This window comes from Phyllopteryx taeniolatus, chromosome 11 (genome assembly GCF_024500385.1).
Source record: "Phyllopteryx taeniolatus isolate TA_2022b chromosome 11, UOR_Ptae_1.2, whole genome shotgun sequence".
NCBI classification, from domain to species: domain Eukaryota; kingdom Metazoa; phylum Chordata; class Actinopteri; order Syngnathiformes; family Syngnathidae; genus Phyllopteryx; species Phyllopteryx taeniolatus.
The window spans coordinates 20201428-20227137 of record NC_084512.1 but is presented as its reverse complement, the minus strand read 5'-3'; the positions used below and the strand labels follow the sequence as shown (position 1 = coordinate 20227137).

The following is a 25710-nucleotide window of genomic DNA, read 5'->3' as shown; positions in this document are numbered from 1 at the left end:
TCATTATGTGTAGTTTTCAGCTACAAAACGAAACAGTTCACAACGACTACAGTGTAGCAACTAGTTCTGTTTTCAGTGACAGAGGTGAAATGCTTTCAGTGTCATTTGCTCCGAGGCTCTGCTCCTGTGGCTCCAGCATAGCAATTAAGTCCATGCATGGGGGTTTCTTTAATTGGACCATCCGGCAATTATTAGAAACCTGCTGTCCACGCTGGGTAGAACAACTATTTCTGTCCATTTGTGTCGATCAAAGGTGCTTCCCAAGCTTAACCTCGGTCTCCTGCCAATTGTCAGATTAACTACAGGAAGTAATGAGGATTAGAAAAATGGAACTATAGCAACTCATCTGAATTCATTAAAATGCTACTTCAGGATTATTGACTGCAATATTCAGAACCATTTAACATTTACAACATGTTTTCATTAAATAGCAACCATACATTGGCTCTGAGGACTACAATCCTAGCTTGACTATTAAACTATTTCTTGACAAGATTTTGACTAGTATTTGAAGAAGAATCATCTTTTATTGTCATGAACATGCATGCATGCATGCACACGAAATTTGTTCTCTGCATTTAACCCATCACAGTGAACACATAAACGTTAGTGGAACACACTGGAGCAGGGGGCAGCTGAAGCGCCCGGGGAGCATTTCGGGGTATCAGTGTCTTGCTCAAGGACACCACAGCCGTGAGTTGTTGGCCGGGGGATGTTGGCGGATGGTCCAGTCGGGCTTTTGAACCAAGGTGCCCCACGGTGGCAGACGATGATCTTAACCATTGGGCCACGACCAAATCTAAGATACCGACGCAGCTAGTCCTTGACCTAGTCCTGTTTATTAGTCCTTGACCGAGTTGTCTCATCCCTGACCAGGTCTTAACTAGTCCTTGACCCTGTCTCAACTAATCCTTTTGATTAGTCCTTGATGAAATGTTGACTAGTCCTGATCTGGGTCTCGATTAAGCCTTGTCTTTGTCTGGACTAGTCATCTTGACTATTCATTTTGACTAGATCTTGGTGGGATCCTAACTTGTCCCTGACCTGGTCTTTATTCATCCTTGACCCGATCCTACTAGTCCTTGATATGGTCTGGACTGGGTCTTGACCTTTGATGCTTGCTGAATTTGAGCTCAGGTGAAGTCCACTGATGTTTTGACATCCTGGATGGCCTGGTCGTCCTTGATGCTGGTTCAGGCGTTCAATCAAGATTCCGCTGCATGTTTGGAAGTGCCCACGTCCATTCTCAATTTTGGTGTTTTGGCCAGCACTCGTCAATTGACACCAGTGAAGGAGGCGCTGTTGCTAGGTAACTGCTCACACTGTGGCTCACCTATTATCATTTTACATCACAACAGCATTCAGTGATCTTTGAGCTGCCACATTAAAAAGTCTAAACAGCAGTTCCATGATAGGCCCCGTTTCCACTCCCAAAGTGGCTGAAGCGTGATTTTTATTAGAAAGCAGATTAACGCCAGGGCCAAGATAACCCCCCCAATTTGAGGTTTATCAGTCTCGCTTTCCTTTCACATGACCCAGAAACCCTCTACTGAACCGCTCACAGCAAATATTCTGCTTTGTAACCAAAACCTGCAGGGGGAGATTTCTAATTAGGTGAGCTGAAGAGGCACATGGAAGATGCAATGAGGAGGAGGAGAAGGAGGAGGAAAATGGCTGCAGAGAGATGAGAAAGAGAGGAAAAAATAACAGCACATGATGACAGGAAGTCTAGGGACATCAATTAATTATGGAGCAACAATGAGGTTAGACTGGAGGGAGTATTCGGAATAGTAAGCAGCAAGGTGGACACTTTTGACATAAAGAAGAGCAACTCTGAGGTGCCGTATTTAACCTCTCACACACACAAAAATAACTCTCACTCTCATAAAAAAAAACTCTCGTTCGCATCACAAAAAACTCACACACACCCAAAATCTAGTTCTCACCAAAAACCTTCTCACACTTTCTGAAAAAAAACTCCACCAAAAAACTCACTCTTACACACAAAAAAAATCATCCACTAGAAAACTTCGCTCATACATCCAAATAACTCACACATCGCAAAATAATTCTCACACACACCAAAAACTGTCACACATATAAAAAAAAAGTTCTCCTATTCAGCAAACACTTTACTAAATCCAAAAAAACATCACATAGAAAAAGAAAAGTAATTATTGTTTTTTTTTTGTCTGAGTAAGAAATTGTGAGTGAACGGAAGCTCAAAACATAAGCCATCTCAAATCTTGAAAGCTGATTGGCTGTGCCAAGTTCTTTGCTGTATGGGTTTTTTTTTGTGAGGGTTTTTTTTGGGGTGAGCGTGAGTGGTTTTTCTAGAGTTTAAATGTATTTTTACAGAGTGTGAGAGTTTTTTTTGTGAGTGTCAGAGGTTTTGTGTGTGTTTATGCGTGTGCATGTGAGAGGTTTTTGGGTGAAGGTAAGAGGTTTTTTGGTGCGCCTGCGATGTTTTTGGATGAGCGCGAGAGGTTTTTTTGGTGAGTGTGAGAGGTTGTTTGTTGTGTATGAGAGGTTTAGTGTGCGTGTGTGTGTATGTGTGTGTCTCATAAGCAACAAATGGTAGCGGCGGGCAGCCCACACACACTCGTGAGCAGCGATCCAGCGGCCCTGTGCATCCGTACCTGCATGTCGGGCTGCCAGCAGAGCAGAGAGGGGAGGGGCACCGTGCCCATACATTCCAACACGGGCAGCCTGGGAGCAGCAGGCAGTCAGTCGGTCAGTCAGTCTGTGTCAGCCGCCGCCACAATGCTGAGGCGTGCCCAGACTCGCTGCGCCAAAATCCCTCCGACATAGGCTTTTGAACCAGTCCCGAGTTAGTGGAAAGAAAATGTCAATCTTGATTTGAAACACTAACTTGAAAACCCTCCCCTGTATTGAAACCATTTAACACACTAAACTTTCCTTGATGCCATAATTTAAAAACCTAATCCTAACCATAAACCAATCTTGAAATTCTGTTTTAAAACCCTAACCCTTGTTTGAAATCAGAACCTAGATTTGAAATCCTAATTTGAAACCCTAAAACTTGTTTGAAACCCTAATTTTTAAAACCTAACCCAAATCCTTAACCCTCTTGAAACTCTAAATTCAAATCCTATTCTTGTATTGAAACACTAATCTGAAACCCCAACCCTTGTTTGAAACCTTAACCCTAGTTTGAAAATCTAACCCAAGGCTGAAACCCGAGCCTTGGTTTGACACTTTTAAACTCTAATCCTGGTCTTGAAATGCTAATCTTGGCATCAAATCGTAATTTTCAACCCTCAACCTAATATCAAATCATAGTATGGCTTCAAAACCTTATTTGAAACCATAACCATGTTTCTAAATTTTAACCTAAACCTTGGCTTCAAAGTGGAATTTGAAACCCTCGCCGTCACTTCAAACTAGAAGTTCGGCTTCAAACCCTAAACTGAAACCCTGACCCAGCCTTGAAACCTAAATTTGGAAAACCTTACGTTACCCTAAACTAAACCCTAATTTGACTTCAACCCTAACTTTTCATTGAAACCCTGAACCAGGTTTGAACTAGCTTAATATAAAATTTATTTGAAAACCGGATGGCGCGGTGATAGACTGGTTAGCACACCTGCCTCACAGTTCTGAGGACCGGGGTTCAAATCCCGGCCTCGCCTGTGTGGAGTTTGCATGTTTTCCCCATGTCTCCGTGGGTTTTCTCCGGGCACTCCGGTTTCCTTCCACATTCCAAAAACATGCATGGTAGGTTGATTGAAGACTCTAAATTGCTTGTAGGTGTCAATGTGTGCACGAATGGTTGTTTGTTTGTATGTGCCCTGTGATTGGATGGCCAACAGTTCAGGATGTACCCCGCCTCTAGCCCGAAAATAGCTGGCATAGGCTCCAACACGCCCGCGACCCTTGCGAAGATACAGTGGTACAGAAAATGAAATGAAATTTGAAAACCGAACCTTGGCCTCAAACCCTAACCTTGGATTGAATCCCAGCCTTGAAGCCAAGCCAACGTTTAAAACCATAATCCTTTCTTGAAACCCTAACCTGGGCTTCAACCCCTAACTTTGGCTTCAGAAGGTAATTCTTCTCTAAGAATTCTTTGAAACCCAGTCTCAAAACCTCAGCGTGAGTGTTTAAAATAAATACATTTAAAAAACTCACTCGAAAAGCTGAAACCCTAACCCAGGGACAGTCTGGGTCAGCCGCTGCCGCGCCACCCGTACGTGATCAAATTCACCGCCAAAATCCCCTCCGGCCACGCTCTGAACGAGCCACAGAAAGCAGCGCTGGGAGTTTCAGATGTGGGGCGGGTTTGAGGAGGGAATAAGACAGAAAAGTAAACATGTTTTGTCAGAGTTGTTATCCAATTGATGGAACAACGCGCTATCGCTGTACAGGCCGTATCATCTCACCGCAGACAGCCAACATTTCCTACACGTATCTTAAATGGCTGCTCAGACTCGGGTTTCTGTGTTTGTACATACAGTATCTTCCGAAGCATCATACTTGGAAATGACGCCTGGGAGTATCAGCGGAGGCATTCTGGGAGGTGAAGCTGAGAGCATGTGGCCCATCATGAGCGAAGGCCTGTTTTCAGGTGGTCCCCTGTCGACAGGAGAGGGGGCATCCAGACCCAGACAAGAAAGACAGCGTGCAGACAAGCAAGACAGCGTGCAGTGTGTCACTGGGTCCCGTTTTAGCCACTCCCAAAAAATCTGGAAAATTGAAATGGTGAAAAACAGTTTCATGCAAAAGCGCCACAATTAAGTACTACCGAGTTCTCAGTCTTTGAACGTTTTCAGCAATTACCTTCAAATATGCATAATGTGTTTGGAAACATTTTTTTTTTATTTACTTTGCAGGGTTGAGTCACATCATTCAGAAACATTTTTGATACGTCATCATGATTTTGTGAAGAATTTTGTTTTGCTTAGAAATTGACGGAGCGGAAAAAATGTTGCCCACTGAGTCTGTACAACGGAAGTGTGTGGCGTATAGGCAATTGGAAAGAACAGCAATGAGTTCACGGTTCTGCCGTGAGTGGCCTGAGTGTGTCGTTGCCCCTGACAGCTGGCGCTCCGATTTGTAGTCGTACAACGCTCCACTTTGCCTCACCGCTCGTCAAAGATTCCTGGTGGTCTTTTTTGCTTCTCTGCATCCCATCACCACCACAAACTGGGCCCCCTTCTACTAGGCATAAGTGATGCTAGTAATAAGTTTCTTTAGAACTCTTAAAGCTTAGTGAGTCACAAGAAGGCTTGACTTCGGTTCAACAAAAAAAAAACTGAACAATCGTTGTTTTTGGTTTTTGTATTTGCTGATTATGCAGCACTGTGTTGCATGAGTCAATACTAACGTTTTATTTGATTTCACCTTCTGAAAAACAAACAATTCAATCAGATAGTTGAGTCCTTATTATAAAAGGACCAATACAATCACTTAACAGCACTTGAGCCTAAATTTAGATGTCCTTAATGTAATTAATTTGAATCTCTTAACTTTGCTTTAAAATGTAACTTGAAATCCTAACCCTTCTTTAAACCCCTAATAAAACCATAATTGTACACCACAACCCTTGTTATAAGACCCTAATTTGCAACCCTGCGTCAGGATTTAAATCCTTTTGTGAAACTCTTACCTTTGCTTCAAACCCTAATTTGGAACCCTAACCCTTGTTTAAAACCCTAACCCAAGATTTAAACCATCATTTGAAATTATGCTTGGCTTTAACCTTGTTAAAAACCTTAACCCAAGATTGAAACCCTAATTTTAAACCTAAACATTGGTTTCAAACTGTAATTTGAAATCATAATCCTAGTTTAAAAACCTAACCCTGCCTTCCAGCCCTAAACAGCCTTCCAACCCAAAATTGCAAACCCTAACCATAGCTTATCTGAAACCTTAACCCTTAAAACATTTATTTGAAACCCTTATCTTGGCTACAAACCCTTGTTTGAAAACCTAACTCAAGATCGAAACCATATTTGCTTGAAAGCCCTGTTTCAAACCCAAACCTTGGCCTGAAACACTAATTTGAAACTATTCAAACCCTAACCCTTGTCTAAAACTTCCACTCTTACAACCTTGGTTTGAAACCCTTATGTAGGCTTAAACCCCTAGTTTGAAACCCTAACCTTGACTTGAAACCCTATTTAGAAATCCTAACCTAGTCTTCAAAGTGTAATTTGAAAACCTGATGCTTACCCTAACCCTTAAATGCTAATCCTGGATTCAAACCCCAAAACAGGCTTCAAATCCTAATTTGAAAACTGTAACCCTTGTTTCAAACGCTAACTTTGTCTTGAAACCCTAATTTCGAACCCTAAACCTTAATTTAAAAGTACAATTTGAAACCCTAGCCCTTGTTTGAAAATCTAAAGCAGACTTCAAATTAAAAAAAGAACCAACCCTTTCCTATAAATTCAATTTCTTGCTCAATGGTTATCATTGCACATTTCGTTTTCCATCACTGGCTCTGTGGTTGCATCACAAAAATATCAAATTATGCCACTTTGGCCATTTCTGGCACAAAAACATAATATTTTACCATTTGCACTCAATTTTCACTTAAAGAAAAGAGAGAAGCGTGAATTTGTCCTGTGGGATCGAGAGTACTGACTTTTAAAAAGCATACATAACAACCATCAGGTTTCCATCTAGTTATTGAGTGCGTTACATTTTTGTACAGAATCTCTTGAAAAGAGCCACTTAAAAAGCTCCCGGTATGTCGACAAGAGCCCTCATTGGAGCAAAGTCAATCCAATTATTTTTCAAGTCATGGGAATGATTACGACGTTCCTGAGGCAACCTTAATGAAATTAGCCGTTTGATTAGTGATTCCATGCCGAGTGGTGTTCTGTCTCTGTCTTGTTAAGATGGCTAATGAAGCAGACGACTCATGCGTGTCCCCCCCAGGTGCTACGCACTTTTTAAAAAATCCAGTTTTAGCCCGTCGGTCAGGCGGCGGCGACACCGGCGTCGTTTTCAGGAGCCCAGGAGGCCTGGGAATCAGACGCGGGTCGGTGGGAGGGCGGCCCGCGATGGACGCGGTCGCCGGGCTCAACAGTCTGATGGCGAGGGTAATTAAACGAGACAGGGGCATTAATTGTGCATGCGTGTGTGTGAAATGGCTTCTGACAAAAGGGCTTACACACATATGCACATAGGGTTTGGCGGAAGACACACAGTCGCTCCGGATGTCCGCCACTGCTTCCATGGTTACACCGGCGCGCTCATGCGGGAACACGGCGTACACTTGCATGGGAACACAAACGGCGCCTCAGCTAAAGTTAAAAGGCATGTGCTTTTGTTTCATAATTTAAAACCGTTCTCAGGTGTCTTGTTAACATGTCTGGGACACGATTCGTCTGAATTACCCCATGGATCAAGAAATAGAGCACGATTTATTTTTCACGAATCTCTTGTCTTGCTAAAATTTGCTTTTTTTTTTTTCTTTTGGTTTATGCCTACCCAAAAAGGTTTGTAATTGCCTACAGTGGAACGTCGATTTAACGGACCCCAATTTAATGGACAGAAAATAGTGTCCAATTAGAAATGAAAATCACCCCTTCCATGCACCAGCGAGGTAAGTTTAGATATACTTAAACACTTTTCAAAAATTTTAAAGCTTTTTATATTCATATTATTATTATTCACAATAATATTATAGTATACTGGGTGTTTTAGGGCATTAATTTTTTTTATTATTCAAATTAAAGGACAATCGGATTTAACGGACGACCATTAGTATGTTAAATCCAGGTTCCACTGTATAAGGGTAAAAATCCTTGAAGGGGCGCTTTGTAATTTTGTATTTTTTTTTTTAAGAGTCCAGATTCTAATAAGTGCATCCAACAAAACTTAGGAAGATCTGCTTACCATTTTGGCTTTCACACGATAGCTGGGGTGAGTCATTTACTCTATGATACAGTGGTTTACTCACCTAACTTCATTTCCCACTCGTTATCGGTGTGATCGTGAGTATGAATGGTTATCTGTATCTACAGTGTATGTGCCCTGTGATCGATTGTAGACCAGTCCAAGGTTCAGTCTGCCTCTCGCTTGAACCTTGAACAGGAGAAAATGGTTGGATGGATGATAGCAGGGTCATCACACCTGTGGGGAATTTGGGTGTTTTTGCATGATTGTGATTATGACAGTGTTGAAAATGGCTTTGGATATCCACCCAACCTTCTTGATCACGGATCACAGCTGTTTTTATCTAAAATAGCCCAGCTGTTTTGTAACACTGGGGTGGAAGTGCAGAACAACTCACCAACATTTTCAGAAGGGCAGCTCCCAAAAGATTTACTTGCTTGTTAAATGTCACACTTGATGGGTGGGCAAGCACTCCAGGGACAAGGGGTGGGCGATATACTGTATATCGCCTTCGATATAGTCGTGAATGTTGCTTTAACGATGTGCAATGTTCCGTAATCAAGTATCTATACTGTCTCTAACAGAGAAAACAACCAAACAGGTGCATGGATGGCATATGAGGAAGAGAGAAAGGAGGAAGCGCATGAAAGTCCTTATTCACCAAATCAGCAGACATGATTCAGTCACGTGGCTCAGTGGCAAGAAAATAAACTCTAGCTCTCAAACTAGTGGGCCGAGAAACCTTTTCTGGAGTTTAGAGCTTAACAAGTGGGTGAATTGAAACAATGGACCTCGATGGAACACATATATAGTTTTTTTGTGGGCCCAGAGGCCACCAATGTATGTACTGGCCAAATGCAGCCAGTTTAAAGACGAAACGAAGATAATGGAATGGCGCTGTTTCGATCAGATATTCACTGGAGGATTTCTTCATTTTGAATAATATTTCCAAAGTAAACTTTGTGCTGTAAAAGTCATCGCGGCTGCTAATGAAACTAATGAATGAATTAGTTAGCATAGCCCTACTCCACAGCTGTATGTAAGTAAATACTGTATTTCACTATCCCGTCACCGATCACCCACTGCTTTACTTATTTGAACCCTCTACCGTGTTACCAATACCAATACCAGCTGCTAAACTCGTCACCAAAAAAAAGGATTCCGCAGTCATGAAGTCACATATCATCGTTTCAAAATTACATGTGTGTGCGTGTGTAAAGCCTTGATCTTTTCTCCATTTCAATCTTTATAAGAAACACCTAGTCATGTGGAAAGGTTGTAAAATTTTGTAATGAAGCTGGTAAATCTAATTTCCTCCCCAGGATGAATAAAGTATTCATCCATCCAGCTAGCCATCCATACATGACGTCCGTTAAAGAAAAGATGAGAAAATCTGCAAAACACATTCAGAAAAGCCTCGCTGAGTCATTTAGCAAACACGTACTATATGACAAAAACAAGTAAATGTTGGGAACACATAAAGAACGCCATCAACTACATTTCTTTCTGCAGTTTCTAGCATTCTGTAGTGACAAATTTGTCGATTTGGTTTAAAATATTTAATTAGGGTTACAATTTGATGTCATCTTAATTTGTAGACATTTGTTTACATTTTTTTTTAAAACAAAAGCTTAACTAAAATACTATTGTTCAAACCTGATATAGCATATTCGCCTGTATACAACCTGGACATAACGAAGTTATTAATTGTTAAATATTGCCATACAATATTCTTCTGCAATGTCCTGGATAAATGTCCTGGGGTGCAAATTGAGATTCACACCAATTTAGTTTTATAGGATATCGTCAAATTATCATTATCGTACAGTAAAAATTCATTAATTAATAAATTATTTTTATTTGCCCATATCGCCCACCCCTACCAGGGACCCAACTATTTGTAACAAATGAAGTACATTTTTTAAATAAGCCTCCTTTAACAAAAACATTCTTTTCCTGTCCCTCCCGGTGCATCATTTTGGATAGGTGAAGGAAAACTTTTCACAAAGTCGGCCCGCTCAATACAGAAGGGGGAGCTCAGGGAGCGACGTGAGGCCTTGTTTCGGACTTTGCTGTCTTTTTAGTCGTGCATGCATGAAGAACAACAAAGTCACTTGGACACAAGCTACCTCCAGACCATAACTGTCTCCAATGTTTTCATGCTTGACGAACTCAGGACCAGTGAAAGTGACTGACTGCACTGACGCAATGCTGCATTCAGCAATGACAGAAAAATATGAAAGAGGGCATGACTAATTTAATGATAAATGCTTGCTTCTCTATTTCTGTCCTGCTACAGGCGTGAGCTTCAGGTCGCTCTCTGATTGGCTGTGGTTCAGTTTCACGTCACAATTACAGAGCCCCTTGGATCGGACCAACACGTTGTTGAGCACACGCATATGGATTTGACGTTGTAAACATTGAACGGGTTTGCAATTGTCGGCACCAGTTGTTTTCTGAGCAGATCGGGGAAGAAAAGAATAATGCACGCCGCAACACAGAATAATCACTCAGGATTGTCGTTTAGAGTCCACCGATAATCAGGCTTTTGCTGATTTTGATTCAAATTCAGAGTGTGTATCCCCTTTATTAAGTCCGTAAAATCTAGGGTTGAGTTAGTGTCACTAATAAAAAGACTCAAAAAGCCAAAGAAAAGGCAAAACCCGCTTTAATTAACTAAGGTCTTGTGAGCAATTCCAAGGCATAATTTTACAGATTCTGTGATCTGAAGGATGTAATAAAACACAGTGGGACTAGTGGTTAGCCCGTCTGTCTTGCGGTAAAGAGATTCAGGCTCGAAACTCCATTGGAACATCTCTGTGGGGAGTTTGCATGTTTCCCCTGGATTTTCTTCACCTGGTTTAACTTCAGTCCAATTTCCATAAAAGATAAGATAAGATAAAAAAATAAATAAAAAATCCTGGTTCCTGCTGTAAACACAATGAATACATACTTAAGTCCATACACTGCACCGTGTGATGTAAAACCCAAACCAGCCAAAATAGAAGATGTGACATTTATCTCGATCTGTCATGTATGAATAAGTTTGTGTGATGAGACTGTGCACTAGTGCTAAGCACATCTGCCTTACAGCTAGGAGACCAAGGTCTGAATCTGTTTATTTTTTCTGTTTCCTCAAACATCCTAAAAAAACAAGTATCTATATGTGCCTTAGGATTGACTAGCGACCAGCCCAGGGTGTACCCCACCTCTCACGTGAAGTCAGCAGGGATAAGCTCCAGCTCACCCGGAAACATGATGATTTTTAATGACACGTGAATATTAATAATATCAAAAACCTCAACTATGAGGCGTTAAACCACCCATGGATTACATGCAGTAAATTATAAATAGCCTTACCCTGTGATACATGCCAAACCCTTCCAGATACTACACTTTGCCAGACTTTAGATCTCTGCTATGTTTGTGCCCTCACAGCGAAAAAGGTTGTTGAAGAAAATCTACGACAAGTAAATGTACCCACAGATAAATTATAAAAAGAAAAGATAATTAACACCACCAGTGCTAAGACAGAGGGCAGCAGGTGACTTGAAGATGCTTCATCTCTGCACAACGTAAAATGCAAACGCATTTGGGTCTCGAGCATCTGCTATTGTTGCTGCTCACGGGAAGGTGACGCGTTTCTGGTCACTCAATCACAAAAGTACTCACACTCTGTATTTAAGCGGAAGTACAGATAAAAAAAAAAAAGACTGACAAAAGTAGAAGTAGTAATTCAATTCCTTAAATGTAGCATGGATTGGCTGGTTTCTATGGCAACGGCCTGACCTGTCTCTGACGCTGGCAGAGTGGCCAAAAGCCTTGGTTTGTTTTAACCAGAAATGTCACAGCCTCTGTACGCTGAAGAAACTGAAATGTAGCAGCATTAAAGAAGTGAGGCTCAACTCCCCTGTATTTTATTCAAATATTCTTCAATTGTTTAGCTAATGAATTAGCTAATGACAGCAACCATTTTGATAGATTATACAGAGAATGTCGAATCCTTCTTGGAGGTGACAACATAAAACAATTCTGTTAAATAAGGCTATGAATGGATGGATGATATACTGTATCTTGCATCTTCGAATCTGTTGGCTCACGTTCAACGTTGTAAGTCCCCAACATCTCAATAAATCAATCAATCAAAATCTCAACTATGGTTGACTCTATATTTTTCTATTTACGTCTTTTCGAGTCGTCACCAGGGAGGTTGAAAAAAATTCGCGAGTCTAGTTTGACAAAGTAAGGAGTAGAAAGTACAGATATGTTTTCAAATGTTACATGCGTACATGTAAGAGGTTGTCAAAAAATAAACACTCAAGTACAGATACCTATAAAATCTACTTAAGTACACTAACCAAGTCTTTGGATTTTATTATTTCCCAGCACTGTTCAATCACCAGCTGTCTTAATTTCGCTGCACCACTGTGAACACCCACACGGAAAGTGAGTAGCTTTTCAAATCTGCTATTTCTTTACCTCACTTTCTTTTCTAGCTCAGAAAGTGATTTTTCCACATTTGCCGAGATGACTTTTAGCACGCAGCAGGAATGAAAGTGTGAAATGGTTTGAATTTAAGTGCGGCATGTGGCGGCGGATGTGAGAGAGTCAAAGTGACGGGCAGAGGCGGCGTAGCCATGCTACAACTGTGAGATTTTTTTCCCCCCCAAACATGTCGGGAACAAAACGTCTTCCCGAATGTAACATTTCACATCAGAGCTGCTTTAGGACAATAACTGGCACACACCTGACTCTGCTGTATAAATATAACCACGATACTGTACAGTCTCATGAGACCTTCTAAATTTGCCATACACTGATTAATATTAACATATATTGGTGTCTTGAGATACAAGTTTAATTTGTTCCACAACCACAAAAATTAAATTAAAAGAATGCAAAGAAATTAGACTGCCTTTGACACTTTTTTTTTTTTTGCTTTAATTCGATGGACATTGTGCTACTCTTTCCGGTGTGTGTACCTTGGCCACCTGGAGACAGTGTGATACACACTTACAGATATACTAAACTTAGAGCCCGTCTCAACTCCTCAGTAGGCCACAGTAATATTAGTCAATCATTTCAGAGGATAATATACGCTCGTGAGTGCTGTTGAATTACATGTCTACATATGTTGCTTAAAGGGTTATAGCACAGTCACATAGATGCTGTGCATTTTGTAAATCACCAAATTGCTTGAGAATATGAAGGACATGCCCGGCAAGTGACTGTTTAAAGCACAAGCCACAGTCAGAGTTTTACGAAATAAATTCACAAATAGCAATCTTAGCCAGACAAATAGCTAATGCACACACTCATAACAATAACGACAGGAACAAATGCAAGTAAATGTTTTAGCTTGAGTTTCTACAACTACATTACGGTAGTTTAAAACATTACCGCAATGATTTCTGGTTACCCATAATGCTTCTTGCTGACTACATTGCAGGACCATGAGTGTGAGGATGCAGTGTAAATGGTTAAGGCAGGAAATCGCAAAATGCATATTTGTGATCATGAGCGGGCTCATGTTTTGAATGTGTGACATGACACCATCTGCCACGTTAGTCAGATGACCTTTTCGACATGTTAACAATTTTATGTTTGTGATCACGAGGCGGCTCAATGTATGTGCTGAGCGCTAACAGAGCTTATCTGTTGTAACATCTTGAAAAGCAACATTTTGAAAAATCAACTTTTGTCCAACTTTGAATAGTTAGCAATTGATGCTAAGGCTAACAAACTTCACAAGGGACCTGGCTATAGTTCATTAATATTTCCTCAGCATGATTTGAATATAAATGGATCAATTCTACGCTGATTCTACTTAGCCAAGTCAAGCCATGGCAAGTAACAAGCGAGGTGTTTGTCATATCCAGCACATGCCGAATATGGAAATGTCACACAGACCGGCTAATGACAGCAGGCATTGAAGAAACGCGTCCTGTACCATGTAAATAAAAATCGGGAACATTTGTGAAGCAGACAAAATCGAGGGCGGAAGGGAGGTTGGCGGGAGGGGGGGGCGGAGGTCTAAAGACTCCCGCCTTCCTAATGAATAATTCGTGAATGTTGACGCAACTGTTGCTTAAAAAAAAATTAAAAAAACGAGGCAGAGTATCCATCCATCCATTTTCTGAGCCGCTTATCCTCACTAGGGTCGCGGGAGTGCTGGAGCCTGTCCCAGCTATCTTCGGGCAGGAGGCAGGGTACACCCTGAACTGGTCCACAAACCAATCACAAGGCACACATAAATAAACAACCATTCGCACTCACAGACACACCTACCGACAATTTAGAGTCTTTAATCAACCTACCACGCATGGTTTTGGGATGTGGGAGGAAACCGGAGTGCCCGGAGAAAACCCACGCAGGCACGGGGAGAACATGCAAACTCCACACAGGCGGGGCCGGGGATTGAACCCCTGTCCTCAGAACTGTGAGGCAGACGCTCTAACCAGTCATCCACCATGCCATGAGGCAGAGTATAATAAATAAAATATATTGCCAAATAACGCAGCTGAGAGCATGTTTCAAATGCTATTAAAGGAGATTTGTTCAATAATTATGCCCTATCAAGGGTATGTTTAATGAGGTGGGCTTTGGAATCAAAACAAGATGAATGAATAATCACATTTTGGAGCTTGTGTATAATTATATGAAGTAAGAAGACTCATTATTTGTGCGTTATACAGAACACAAGATTCTAATCTGGTTCCTCTGTTCTCCCCAAAAGCAAAGCCGCTTTTCACACGTTTGAATCAGGGCTGCCCGGGGTCATGAATAAACATGACTCAGCCTTATTAATAATGGGTCTGCAGCTCTTTTGAGCAAATGCTGAATTGGAGATGTCCTCGTGTGTTCGTGGCCGCCAGTTTCCCGAACACGAAGACTATTTGAGATCTCTGCTGTGAATACACCTTCGAACTCGGATGTCACTGCTCTGCAAGACCCAATAATCCTTATTTGGATCCTAGACAGCAACCTCCTGTGCTTGCATATACATTTAATCATTAGGATTCATGCGTTATTCATTCAGAAAGTACAACAACCAAAAAACTCCCCAATACTGTTGTGCCTGTGTGTGCACTCTTTAGTCAGATCACCCAAGAAAAAAATAAAACATGTAAAAAGGCACTTTTCTCAATAACATTACATTATATAAAGTTTGGCGGAATACTATTATGTTATTGTTGTTGTTTTTTTTTTTTTTGCATAATCTTGCTCACAGACAAATTTCTGTGTACTTTTAACACTAATTCGAATCTGCATCCAACAACACTACTGCTCTGCTTAAGCAGGGTAGAGCGGGGGCTGTGAATGGCAAAAAAAATGTAATTGATGCCCCCGATGTTTTTTTTTTTTTTTTTTTTTACAATTACCTACAGTATATCACAACCTCAAAAAGCTTTAATTTTACAATTTCTATTCAAACTCATCTTGCAACATTACCCTCAAAAATAAATACCCTTCAGATGATTTGATTTAAAAAAAAAAAAAAAGCACCAGAAGCGGTGCGTGTATTTCAAAGTTAGGTCACTCATATCTCAAGACACCACTGTACTTCCTTGGACAAATTGCTGCGCTACTTTCCAATTTATACAGTGCTTTGGCGCCATCTTATGGCATCTTAGGAGCATTTTTAGAAAAAGCAAATAGGTGAGTTTTTTTCGTGAATAATGGAAGATTGGTTAATGCGCGGGTGACAATAAAATTTGGTATTAGGAAAAATAAAGCAAACCCCAGAAGGGGAGAAAAAACAAAAAGTCATTTACATTTTGTATGAGCGAAGGGTGGAAAAAAATATTAAAATTGGAAAATGGAATTTTATGGAAATAAAATAGAAAATCTGAAATTGTATTTAATTCTATGACCCCCAGCCCTAATGCGCAGTGAAAAAATTACGACATCTGTTTTTTGTCAACATGGCTCCTAGCGAGATAATACAGGCCGGAGAAGCTGGCTTTAAAAAAAAAAAATAACAATAAAATAAAAAGTTTAGTATATATAAACTGCCAACACTCACACAGGGAATTAACTAACACGCTGTCCTAGGTTGGATCCAGAACCCAAAACAGTTCAGAAGCAAAAACAAAATGTAGTAATTGTAAACCCTGCGACAGTGAATCAACCCAGACTCTAATAAATGCAAAACAATTCCAGTTGACGGCCGAGGAGACAAAACACTCCCAAATCGATTTTTTTGCTTTGTGGAAAGTTTTCACTCACCATTAGGGAGAAAACTATACTTATTTTTATTTCTTAACTTTAAAATGGTTCACGGCTTCCCCCCTTGTTGCTCCTTAGTAACATCTCAGGAGTGATTGTGAAATAAACTATTAAGGAATAATGTAAAAATGGGGCCTCTACCTGCTTTTCATTGTTACACTGACATTTGCATTATTTTTATGGCATTTATTTTGGACGTGCTCACACTAGGCCACAAAATGCATTCTGTTTAGTTCTATTGTGCAAGGTGGCAGTTATGGTGACGAACTGGCAAAAGGAGTGATGGCACTAATCATGACACATACCCATGTGTGACCGAGCATGCCCTGGACTTTTTTTTTTTTTTTGTCTTTTTGTTTGCAGTGGTGCCTTGAGATACGAGTGACATTCCTTACGAGTTCTTCATGACACGAACTGTCGTTCGGCCGATTTTTTGTTTTGACTTGCAAGCAAAAATTTGAGACACGAGCACTGTATGAGCATTGAACGCAACTCAACTTCACAACAAGTAGCAGTTTGGCAGACAGTTGACAATTTTTCAAAAAGAGGCTTTAAGCTATTTATTGCCACTGTCAGTTAAAGTTTACTGTCAAACTAAACATAAAACAAAGCAAATTACACATTGCATATATTAAAAAAAAAAAAAACACAACTTTGCCTTTCGCTAGGTCAATACTAACATACATTGCAAAATGCCATAGATTGGCTAATGTTTAGCACAGTTAATCATGGTGTTATAACCCTTTAAGCAGATATTTGACCAGAAACAGTGCATCAACACAAGGAGATGGATAATGTAACAATACACACAGGCCTATTCTCTTTTTCCTATTGTTGCAACTTACTGAGTCACAACAGTAGTTGAGAACGTCTTCTTCGATTGTCTGCATGACAATATTATACTGACCCCTGGTGGCCAAGTCGCACACACCAGGAGTCACAGTGAATTATATATGATGGATAAACTATTTCGTGTTATTACTATATGTTTTATAAAGTCAATATATAGTGGGGGTTTTTTTTCTTATTAAAAAACACTACAACCATTTGAGTTGTTTTTTACAGGCTGGTACGGATTAATGGCATTTCTATTAAACTCAACGGGGAAAGATTTGAGATATGTGCAGTGTTTTGAGTTACAATCAGGATCACGGGACAAACTAAACTCATATCTCAAGGCACTACTCTATGTTGTGCAACGTGGCGGTTATCATTATTAAATATCAGAGGAGAAATCACATTATATGCAACTTTTTGCACTATGTATTTTGTGCATAATGTTCACTGTATTTCTACTGTGCAAGGTGCCGGTCATCCTCTTCCAATTGTGACAGCTGCAGATCCTATAGAAGCTCTTCCTTATTCTCTTTGTTGGTGGTCTGTGTCCTTGTGGACAAGCGGTGGGCGGGTTTGTTTTATTTTTATATTTTAATCAAAGTAAAGCGCCTCTTGTTGCATTCATTTAAATGAAAAGCACTTCCAAATAAAGACTGATTGATTGATTGACCGATTGAAAAAAAAGCTTCACAAGGTAGTTTTCTATCGGCATCATGTTCGACGTTTATATGGAGAATTTGCGCCCCCTTGTGGAGACATAAGTATTTCTGTAAAGATTTTGCGAGTAAAACATCAAGTGAGAGGTTATTGATGTCAAGAAATGATGACATTTTCGTTGTTCAAAGATCTCTATTTGTGCCAGGAGCTAAGAGCTACTTATCGAGATTACATTAAAGTAAGAGCAAGTTAGTAGGCCTACTCTACTGTCAGTGCGGGGTTCAAGCTAGGACCGCCACAGCTTGGGTCTGTGGGTGCTATTTTCGTGAATACATAAATCTGGCATAGCGGGCGCCACAACTGTGTGCCAGGGGAGGGTTAGACCGCTGTTGGTAATTATGTGGACCAGGGCAGCCTGGCGGATCTGCAGGTGGGCAGGCTGCACCACTGTGAGAGTGGTTACAGGTGCCAATGGAAGTGGCTCCTGCCATTCCTTTTAAATGTGGTGCACGATGGAGGACGGTGCGTAATTGCAACGATCTGTGCGTCAGTGGAGCATTGTCACTTCTCTAGCGATGGTGTGGCAACAGACAATGTTAGGAGGTATACAGAAGGAGCGGGTGATAAGGGCTAAAGACTTAAATATGTCCGCAGAGCTCAATATCTTTCTGCCAGTGCTCCGATCACCAAAATCGCGTTAGACCAGCGGTCCAGACTGCGCGGGCAGTTAGATGTGGTCTGAGCAGGCCTAAGTTTAGACTGACTTTCTGCCACCAAATTATCACTCCGCCAGGCGCATATCCAAGGACACACTCTTGCTTGTGCCGGAACGACCAGAATGGGGCAGACCGGTCTGCCAAATTGACAAACGTGTGCAGCAGCGAGCCGCGCTTGCACGAAATCAGAATCTGCCGGCATTTGCGCCCCGCCGCACATGGGCTGCGTACGAAAATAGAGCCTTCAGTGTTGTTGGCATAAGTGGTGTCTCTTGCAACTAACTTGAGTAACAAAACCCCCCGTTTTCTTCATTGGAAGTTTAGTCTGAGTCAACGTCAGCCCCGAGGGGGAAGCTTCACAGAGACCATTAAATGTTGAGAAAAATAAAAAAATAAAAGGTCTTCGTTTAGTGGCCCGCGTGTGCCACTGATGCTTTGCTTTGCTTTTGTGAAGCCACAGGGAGGCCCTGTTAGTTGGATTGGCTCGCCCGCCGATGCTGCCCAGTGGCAGTTAATCACTCACAAGCCCCACAACAGAGCGCCGAGGTCGTGTGAGGTACAACGCAAGAGCGAGGGGGGGACGGGAGTGGCGACGTCTAGTAAAGAAATAACTGTCACAGCGTATACATTATTTGGAATGTTATTTTAGCAATGTGTTTAGTATTTTGGTTCGAATTTGCAGTGGTGTACACCTGCACTGCAGAATAAATAACCCAGGCTGCAAACTACACCCACAATAAACACATACACAAGTCATTCACACTGAAACAGGGAATACTGTTTTGGCTGCCATTGTAGTTCGTATGTGCATTAACAAAAATAAAAATCTTAAATTAATACTTTTTGTGGCTGAGTGAGGCATGCAGGCCAAGAAATCAGTTTATTGTTTTTTAATAACACAAATTAGGAACATTAGTTATTTTTACACATTTTTAATGTTATAATCCACATTTTTTATTGTTTCTATATAATGTTATTTTTATTTCATTTGATTTTTTGTTAAATTTGTGTTTTTATTGTACTTTTGTAATGAATTTTAGTACACAAATTTATAGCAGTTTTATTATAGACTATTACTACATTTGAATAAAATCAACAAAAACATAAATACTGTATGTACTCAATAGTTAACATAATGAAAATATAATACCAATTATTATTATTATTATTAATTTATTATGGGCACGGTGGACGACTGGTTAGAGCGTCAGCCACACAGTTCTGAGGACCCGGGTTCAATCCCCGGTCCCGCCTGTGTGGAGTTTGCATGTTCTCCTCGTGCCTGCATGGGTTTTCTCCGGGCACTCCCGTTTCCTCCCACATCCCCAAAAACATGCATGAATTGGGGAGACTAAAATTGCCCGTAGGTGTGAATGTGAGTGCGAATGGTTGTTTGTTTGTATGTGCCCTGCGATTGGCTGGCAACCAGTTCGGGGTCTACCCCGCCTCCTGCCCGATGATAGCTGGGATAGGCTCCAGCACGCCCTTGACCCTAGTGAGGAGAAGCGGCTCAGAAAATGGATGGATGGATGAATTTATTATTTTAGTTATTTACATTTTTATTTTATTTTAATCCTTGAAGGGAATTCTGTTTAACAATTACACCTAAAATCCATCAAACCTTGTATTAAATTCTTACATTCAATTAAGTATTAAATGTAATTTTATTAAATGAAATATTGATACTGCGATTGGCTAACCACCAATCTCGGGTGTACCCCGACTCTCATCCAAAACCAGCTGGGATCGGCTCAGCTCACCTGTGATCCTAATGAAGATAAGCGGTATAGAAAATGGATGGATGGATGGATGGATGGACGGACGGACAAACGAATATTACGTTTACACCTCTCTTTCTTCACAACTATTAAATCTAATTGTTAAATAACTATCAATTTTCGTACCCATCTTTAGGAGACGCCAACAATTTTATGTGATTTAATTTTATTTGATTAGAAAAAAAACTGCAAGCTGGAGACTTCTCACCATTTCGCTCATTAATTTTGCACTGAATAATCCATGCTTCTAAATGACACAATCCATCTATTTAAAACCATATTGCAGACAGAATTTGTATCTCCAATTCACATGCAGTGGAAAAAAAGAAAAGCATTAACAGGTGGTCCATGGGAGGACAAAAAAAGAAGAGCCATGAGACACAAAAATAAAGCGAGTGTGACATCATCACAACAGATCACAGAGGGAATGGATACACCATTTGAATGACAAACTGATCATTTGTAGATATCGTAGTCTCTACGGTGTAGAGAGATCTGTCATCTTTCACATCATTACGAAAATAAAAGTCAAGCGCCTGACCTGGTGACCGATTCTTACATGTCTCATTAGCATGTTGGACAAACTTCTCTCCATCACCATCTTGAATCGTATTATCTGGGGGTCGGTGCGCGGAAACAGATGCTGCGAGCGAGAACGTCTCTGCGAGGGGCTCCGAGAAATCTCATGCATGTGAGCAGCATCAATTGCACAAAACAAGAGGACCCAGAAGAGAAAGTTCCAACCTGAACTTGAAAGTATAACATACAACTATTCAGTTTGTGTTATTTTGCAATGTGATTCAATGAGTGAGGGGCGACTGGCTGCTACATCCAATGGCACAATTCACATACGTACTTATGCAGCCTGTCAACGTTGTTGACAATGACAGCGTCCTTATGCGCCGCCCGCCACCAGTGTTTTAGCTAAGAAAGCGGTCTGGTCAATGTAGAGCGAAGACGTGCGAGACACGCTGCTTATGTTTACCCTCGATAATAATGGCGAAACGAACGGGCAGTGACATATCCTCAAACCAAGCCAAAGTAAAAAAGAAATGCTGTTCTTTTAAGATGGAATGGCTGTCGGAGTATGTGCAAATAGAAGAAAAAGAGGTGAAACTGGACGAGATTTGCTCTTTTTCGAGCGAGAAAGGTCTGGTCTGCAAAACGTGTTGCGAAGCCAAAGTAGCAAGCGAGTTTTTCGGAAGGAAAAGTCTGGACAGTATGGAAGCTGGACTACCTCAAGCGTCACATTCAGCACACAAGTCATTTGAAAGCAGTTGGAATTGTACGCAGATGTAAGATGGGAATGGGGATCGGTACATTGTTGGGGGAGAGCGCCAAAGACAGAGAGAAGAGGAACGAGCTGACACTAGTAAACAAATCGAACCCAGAGCAAGTTAAAATTCTCCTCGATTATATTCTCCTAGCCATCAACATGAATGCATCTCTGCTGTCGGGTCAACAAATTCACAATCGCATGGCAAAGTACCTGAGTATACCAGAAAGCTGGCGTAGCAAACATTATGACTTTTTTTTTTTTTTTTTATTAAATCAATCAAATAGTGCAGGATGAGACGGTGTGTAATGTTAAAAATGCACCTTGGCACACCCTCATCATAGATGAAAGCACAGACATCACAGTGCACAAAATGCTAGTTCTGTATTTTAAATACAGGGAGAAACATAACGTTCAACATAAAACTGTGTTTGGCAGCATCAATCAGCTGTCAGCATGCACTGCTAAAAATATTGTGCAGGCAATAATTCAGTTTTACACTAAGCATGAACTGGACTTACAGGGAATGGTGATTCTGACCTCCGATGGTGCCTCAGTAATGCTAGGAAAACACAACGGAGTTGCAGCTTTATTGAAGCGACAAATATCACACCTTACTGAACCACACTGTGTGGCCCTTAGAGAGGACCTGGGCATTGAGGATGCGTGGAAAGATGTACCTTTGAAGTTTGTTGACATTTTCATTGGAAGTTTGCAAAAACACTTAAATAAAAGTGTTCTGATGGGAATGCAAATGCTATAATCTGATTATTTTAATAAGACATGTAACTTCAATGTAAGTGACACTGACATGACCACAGTGGTCTAAGGGACCGCTCAGGGGCTTAGTGTGTTTGCTCAGACACATAAAAAATTAGAGGGAACATTGCTCTCCACCGCATAGTGAGGGCATCTGAGAAGATCATCTTCCCTCCCTGCAGGACATTTACAGCACCCGCAAGGCCCTCCGCATAGCAGGGGATGCCACCCATCCATCAAACAGCCTCTTCAGTCTCCTGCCATCAGGGGGGAGACTGGGGAGTCTGCGGGCCAGGACTAGCCGACTCAAATTATTCATCATCTGTCAGGAATCTGAATTCTCTACCTCTTCTGTCCTCTGACGCCCCACAAACATGCATACGCGCACGCACACACACACACACACACACACACACACCAGACTTAGGGTCGCACCGGCCATTTTACGGGCATTGGGGTTTTGTCATCTAATTTATGTCTTATTTGCCTTGGTTCTCTGACCTTGACTATGTTTCACACAACACCTGATCTTTGTTATGTGCACATTCAATGAATACTTTTCATACTGTATATACCATAGTTTTATTTAGCTTTTTATATTGATGTTATTATTTGTACTGTCTTTTGTACCACCGCGGGCCCTTGGGTAGCCGTGGCCCAATGGTTAAGATCATCGCCTGCCACCGTGGGGGAACTTGGTTCAAAACCCCGACTGGACCATCCGCCAACATCCCCCGGACTCATGGCTGTGGTGTCCTTGAGCAAGACACTGATACCCCAGAAATGCTCCCCGGGCGCTTCAGCTGCCCCCTGCTCCAGTGTGTTCCACTAACATGTGTATGTGTTCACTGTGATGGGTTAAATGCAGAGAACAAATTTCGTGTGCATGCATGCATGTTCATGACAATAAAAGATGATTCTTCTTCTTCTAACGGTACTTGACGGTACTCAATTTGAATCCTCTGTATGTGTTACGCATATAGAAGAAGTATATAAAATAAAAGCACCTTGAACCTTCAGTATACAACAAAAACTAAAGAATTGACCTCCATCCATCCATTTTCTGAGCCGCTTCTCCTCACTAGGGTCGCGGGCATGCTGGAGCCTATCCCAGCTGTCATCGGGCAGGAGGCGGGGTACACCCTGAACTGGTTGCCAGCCAATCGCAGGGCACATCGAAACAAACAACCATTCGCACTCACAGTCATGCCTACGGGCAATTTAGAGTCTCCAATTAATGCATGTTTTTGGGATGTGGGAGGAAACCGGAGTGCCCGGAGAAAACCCACGCAGGCACGGGGAGAACATGCAAACTCCACACAGGCGGGGACGGGGATTGAACCCCGCACCTCAGAACTGTGAGGCTGACGCTCTAACCAGTCGGCCACCGTGCCGCCTAGAATTGACCTTGCCGTTCCAATATTTTTGGAGGGGACTGTAAATGTAAAAATAGTCTTAGATTAATTAATGTGTGGGGTCACAGGTTATTGCATTCTAATAGATGCTCCCGACCAATAAACACTTCCCGTCATCTACAGGTGCATCATCTACTTAAAACAATTAACGCCTCCCATTTTCCTTGAGGTAGTACCTTTTTTGCATCAGAAAAAAACTCTGTGTCTGTACACACACACACACACACACACACACACACACTATTACCAATACACAGGAAAACACACAGCTGGACATAACCCTCTCACTCTCACACACGTACATGCATCCAGCACACTGACCCCACCAAGCAGCCTCCACAGCCTGCTGCCGGAGGAAAGCGGCCCATCGCCCGAGGTGGAGGGAGGCGAAAGGCCGAGGATGGTGATGCTCAACAGCGCTCACTCTGCTCCTCATCTGGCTCGCCTGTGGACAAAGAAGCCCAGCCAGACCGTTGGAGTGCGAGTCACGCACACGGCAGAATACAGACAGTCCGGACTGTCTTCTTCATCTGCCAGTCTACAATGTGAGCGATGACAACAAACAAAGTGGATGCGAACAAAGAAGCGTTCACAAAAGCAGAGTCAGTGTTGACAATTTTGACTTCTGGTGGCAATTTTTAGTGGTTTTCGTTTGTTAATTTATTGTAGATAAAATATGAATATTCAAAAGATATGCAATTTCAAAGACATTTCATAGTTCTTAAAATTACATAACACCAGAGGGGCTGTAAAATACAGTCATATAGACACAAACGAAGAAGTGTCACCACTACACACAATCCACACCAGTTGCAATACTATTATTCGCAGAGGATAAAGAATATATGCTTGTGAGTATAGTGACATTGTTTGTCTACATGTGTTGCTCCACCATCCGTTGCTTAAGGGTTATAACATGGCAACTATTGATGCTATTAATTAGTAGGCTTTACATGATTAGGATTTTGGGGGCCGATCACCGATCAGCAAGTTTAAAAAAATGCTAAACGATCACCGATCCAATCACAAGGTGGAGCAATGTGTCTATTTAAATGACTTGTTCATTTAAAAAATAAATAAATAAATACATTAAAAAAATTCCACACACAAAAAAATTCAATTTTCTTTTTTTTTCAGTTTTTTAATATTAACATGCATTTTATTCTCATTTATGAGGGCGGGACTTTTATCCTGAAAAAGCATATGTTGGTACTGAGTGTATGGAATAAACTCTGTACAGAATTTGAGACAACAAACATAGCCTTTGCTAAACACTTAGCATTCGCGTTTAGCATTAGCACGCTAGAGATTAGCATTTTAGGGAAACAAAAACCCGCTAAGTACCATTCAGCTAATTATTACATCATGTTATACGTACACTTCACATTTAATAGTGTCTTAAAAATCACTTACAGACGCTTCTCTGTCGCTTTTGGGAAAGTTTTTCTTTCGCCCAACAGTGCGTCTGTCTGCAACAAATGTTCGTGCGGTAAACATGGACAGTGGCTAAATGGTTCCGGGCGGCGCAAATGTTAATATTTTGTATTGCCTGGAGGCAGAAATTTTTGCGTCGAGTAACTTTTTCTGGTCGATTTAGTTGATTTTTTTTCCCACAGCCCTCGTGTCAATGTAAGTATTAATTTGCCGTTGTGCAAATTGATTGACCGGCAACCAGTCCAGGATGTAAACTGCCTCTCCTCCAAAAGTCAGCTGTGATATGCTCTACAAAAAAATAAATTAATATTTTTTTAAAAAAAGGATGTATGGAATTCTGTGAAAGTAAAGATCGACTGACTGTGTCTGTGCACATTTCAGCGGTCTGTATAAGCTTGAGGGCAAATCAGCAAGCAACGCCGGTGTGTGCCCCCCAAAAAACTAATAAATAAAATACCAATTTAAAAAAACATTTAAAAAATCCGAGGTCATTGCAGAGCACTAACGCCCCCCAGCGGTATCTAGGGAGCATAAAACACCTGTAGGCTCGATCATGCCGTGCCTGTGTGGTAAAGACAGATGTGAATGCAGCATGGATGCTGGTAAGACATTTTGATTGACAGCTTCCAAATTAATCCTGTGGTGGCGGCGGCATCATTGTACCTCATCTTCCCTCTCTGTGCTCCCCTCGCTCGCTCAATTTTGAGAGCCTGACATCTCGTATAAATTCTGTTAAACCG

General features: G+C 41.3%; 1 protein-coding gene across 1 annotated transcript in view; it reads right to left on the bottom strand.

Moving 5' to 3' along the window:
* Nucleotides 1-25486, bottom strand: part of grid1a (glutamate receptor, ionotropic, delta 1a) — a 325765-nt gene extending 300279 nt beyond the window's left edge. Inside the window, exons 1-2 of the mRNA XM_061788917.1 lie at nucleotides 24950-25486; nucleotides 23858-23981 (exon numbers count right to left, since the gene is read on the bottom strand). Of these exons, the coding sequence (XP_061644901.1) occupies nucleotides 23858-23981; nucleotides 24950-25033 (208 nt within the window). The 5' untranslated portion in view covers nucleotides 25034-25486. The remainder of the gene's footprint in view (nucleotides 1-23857; nucleotides 23982-24949) is intronic.
* Between the last annotated feature and the right edge of the window lie 224 nt (nucleotides 25487-25710).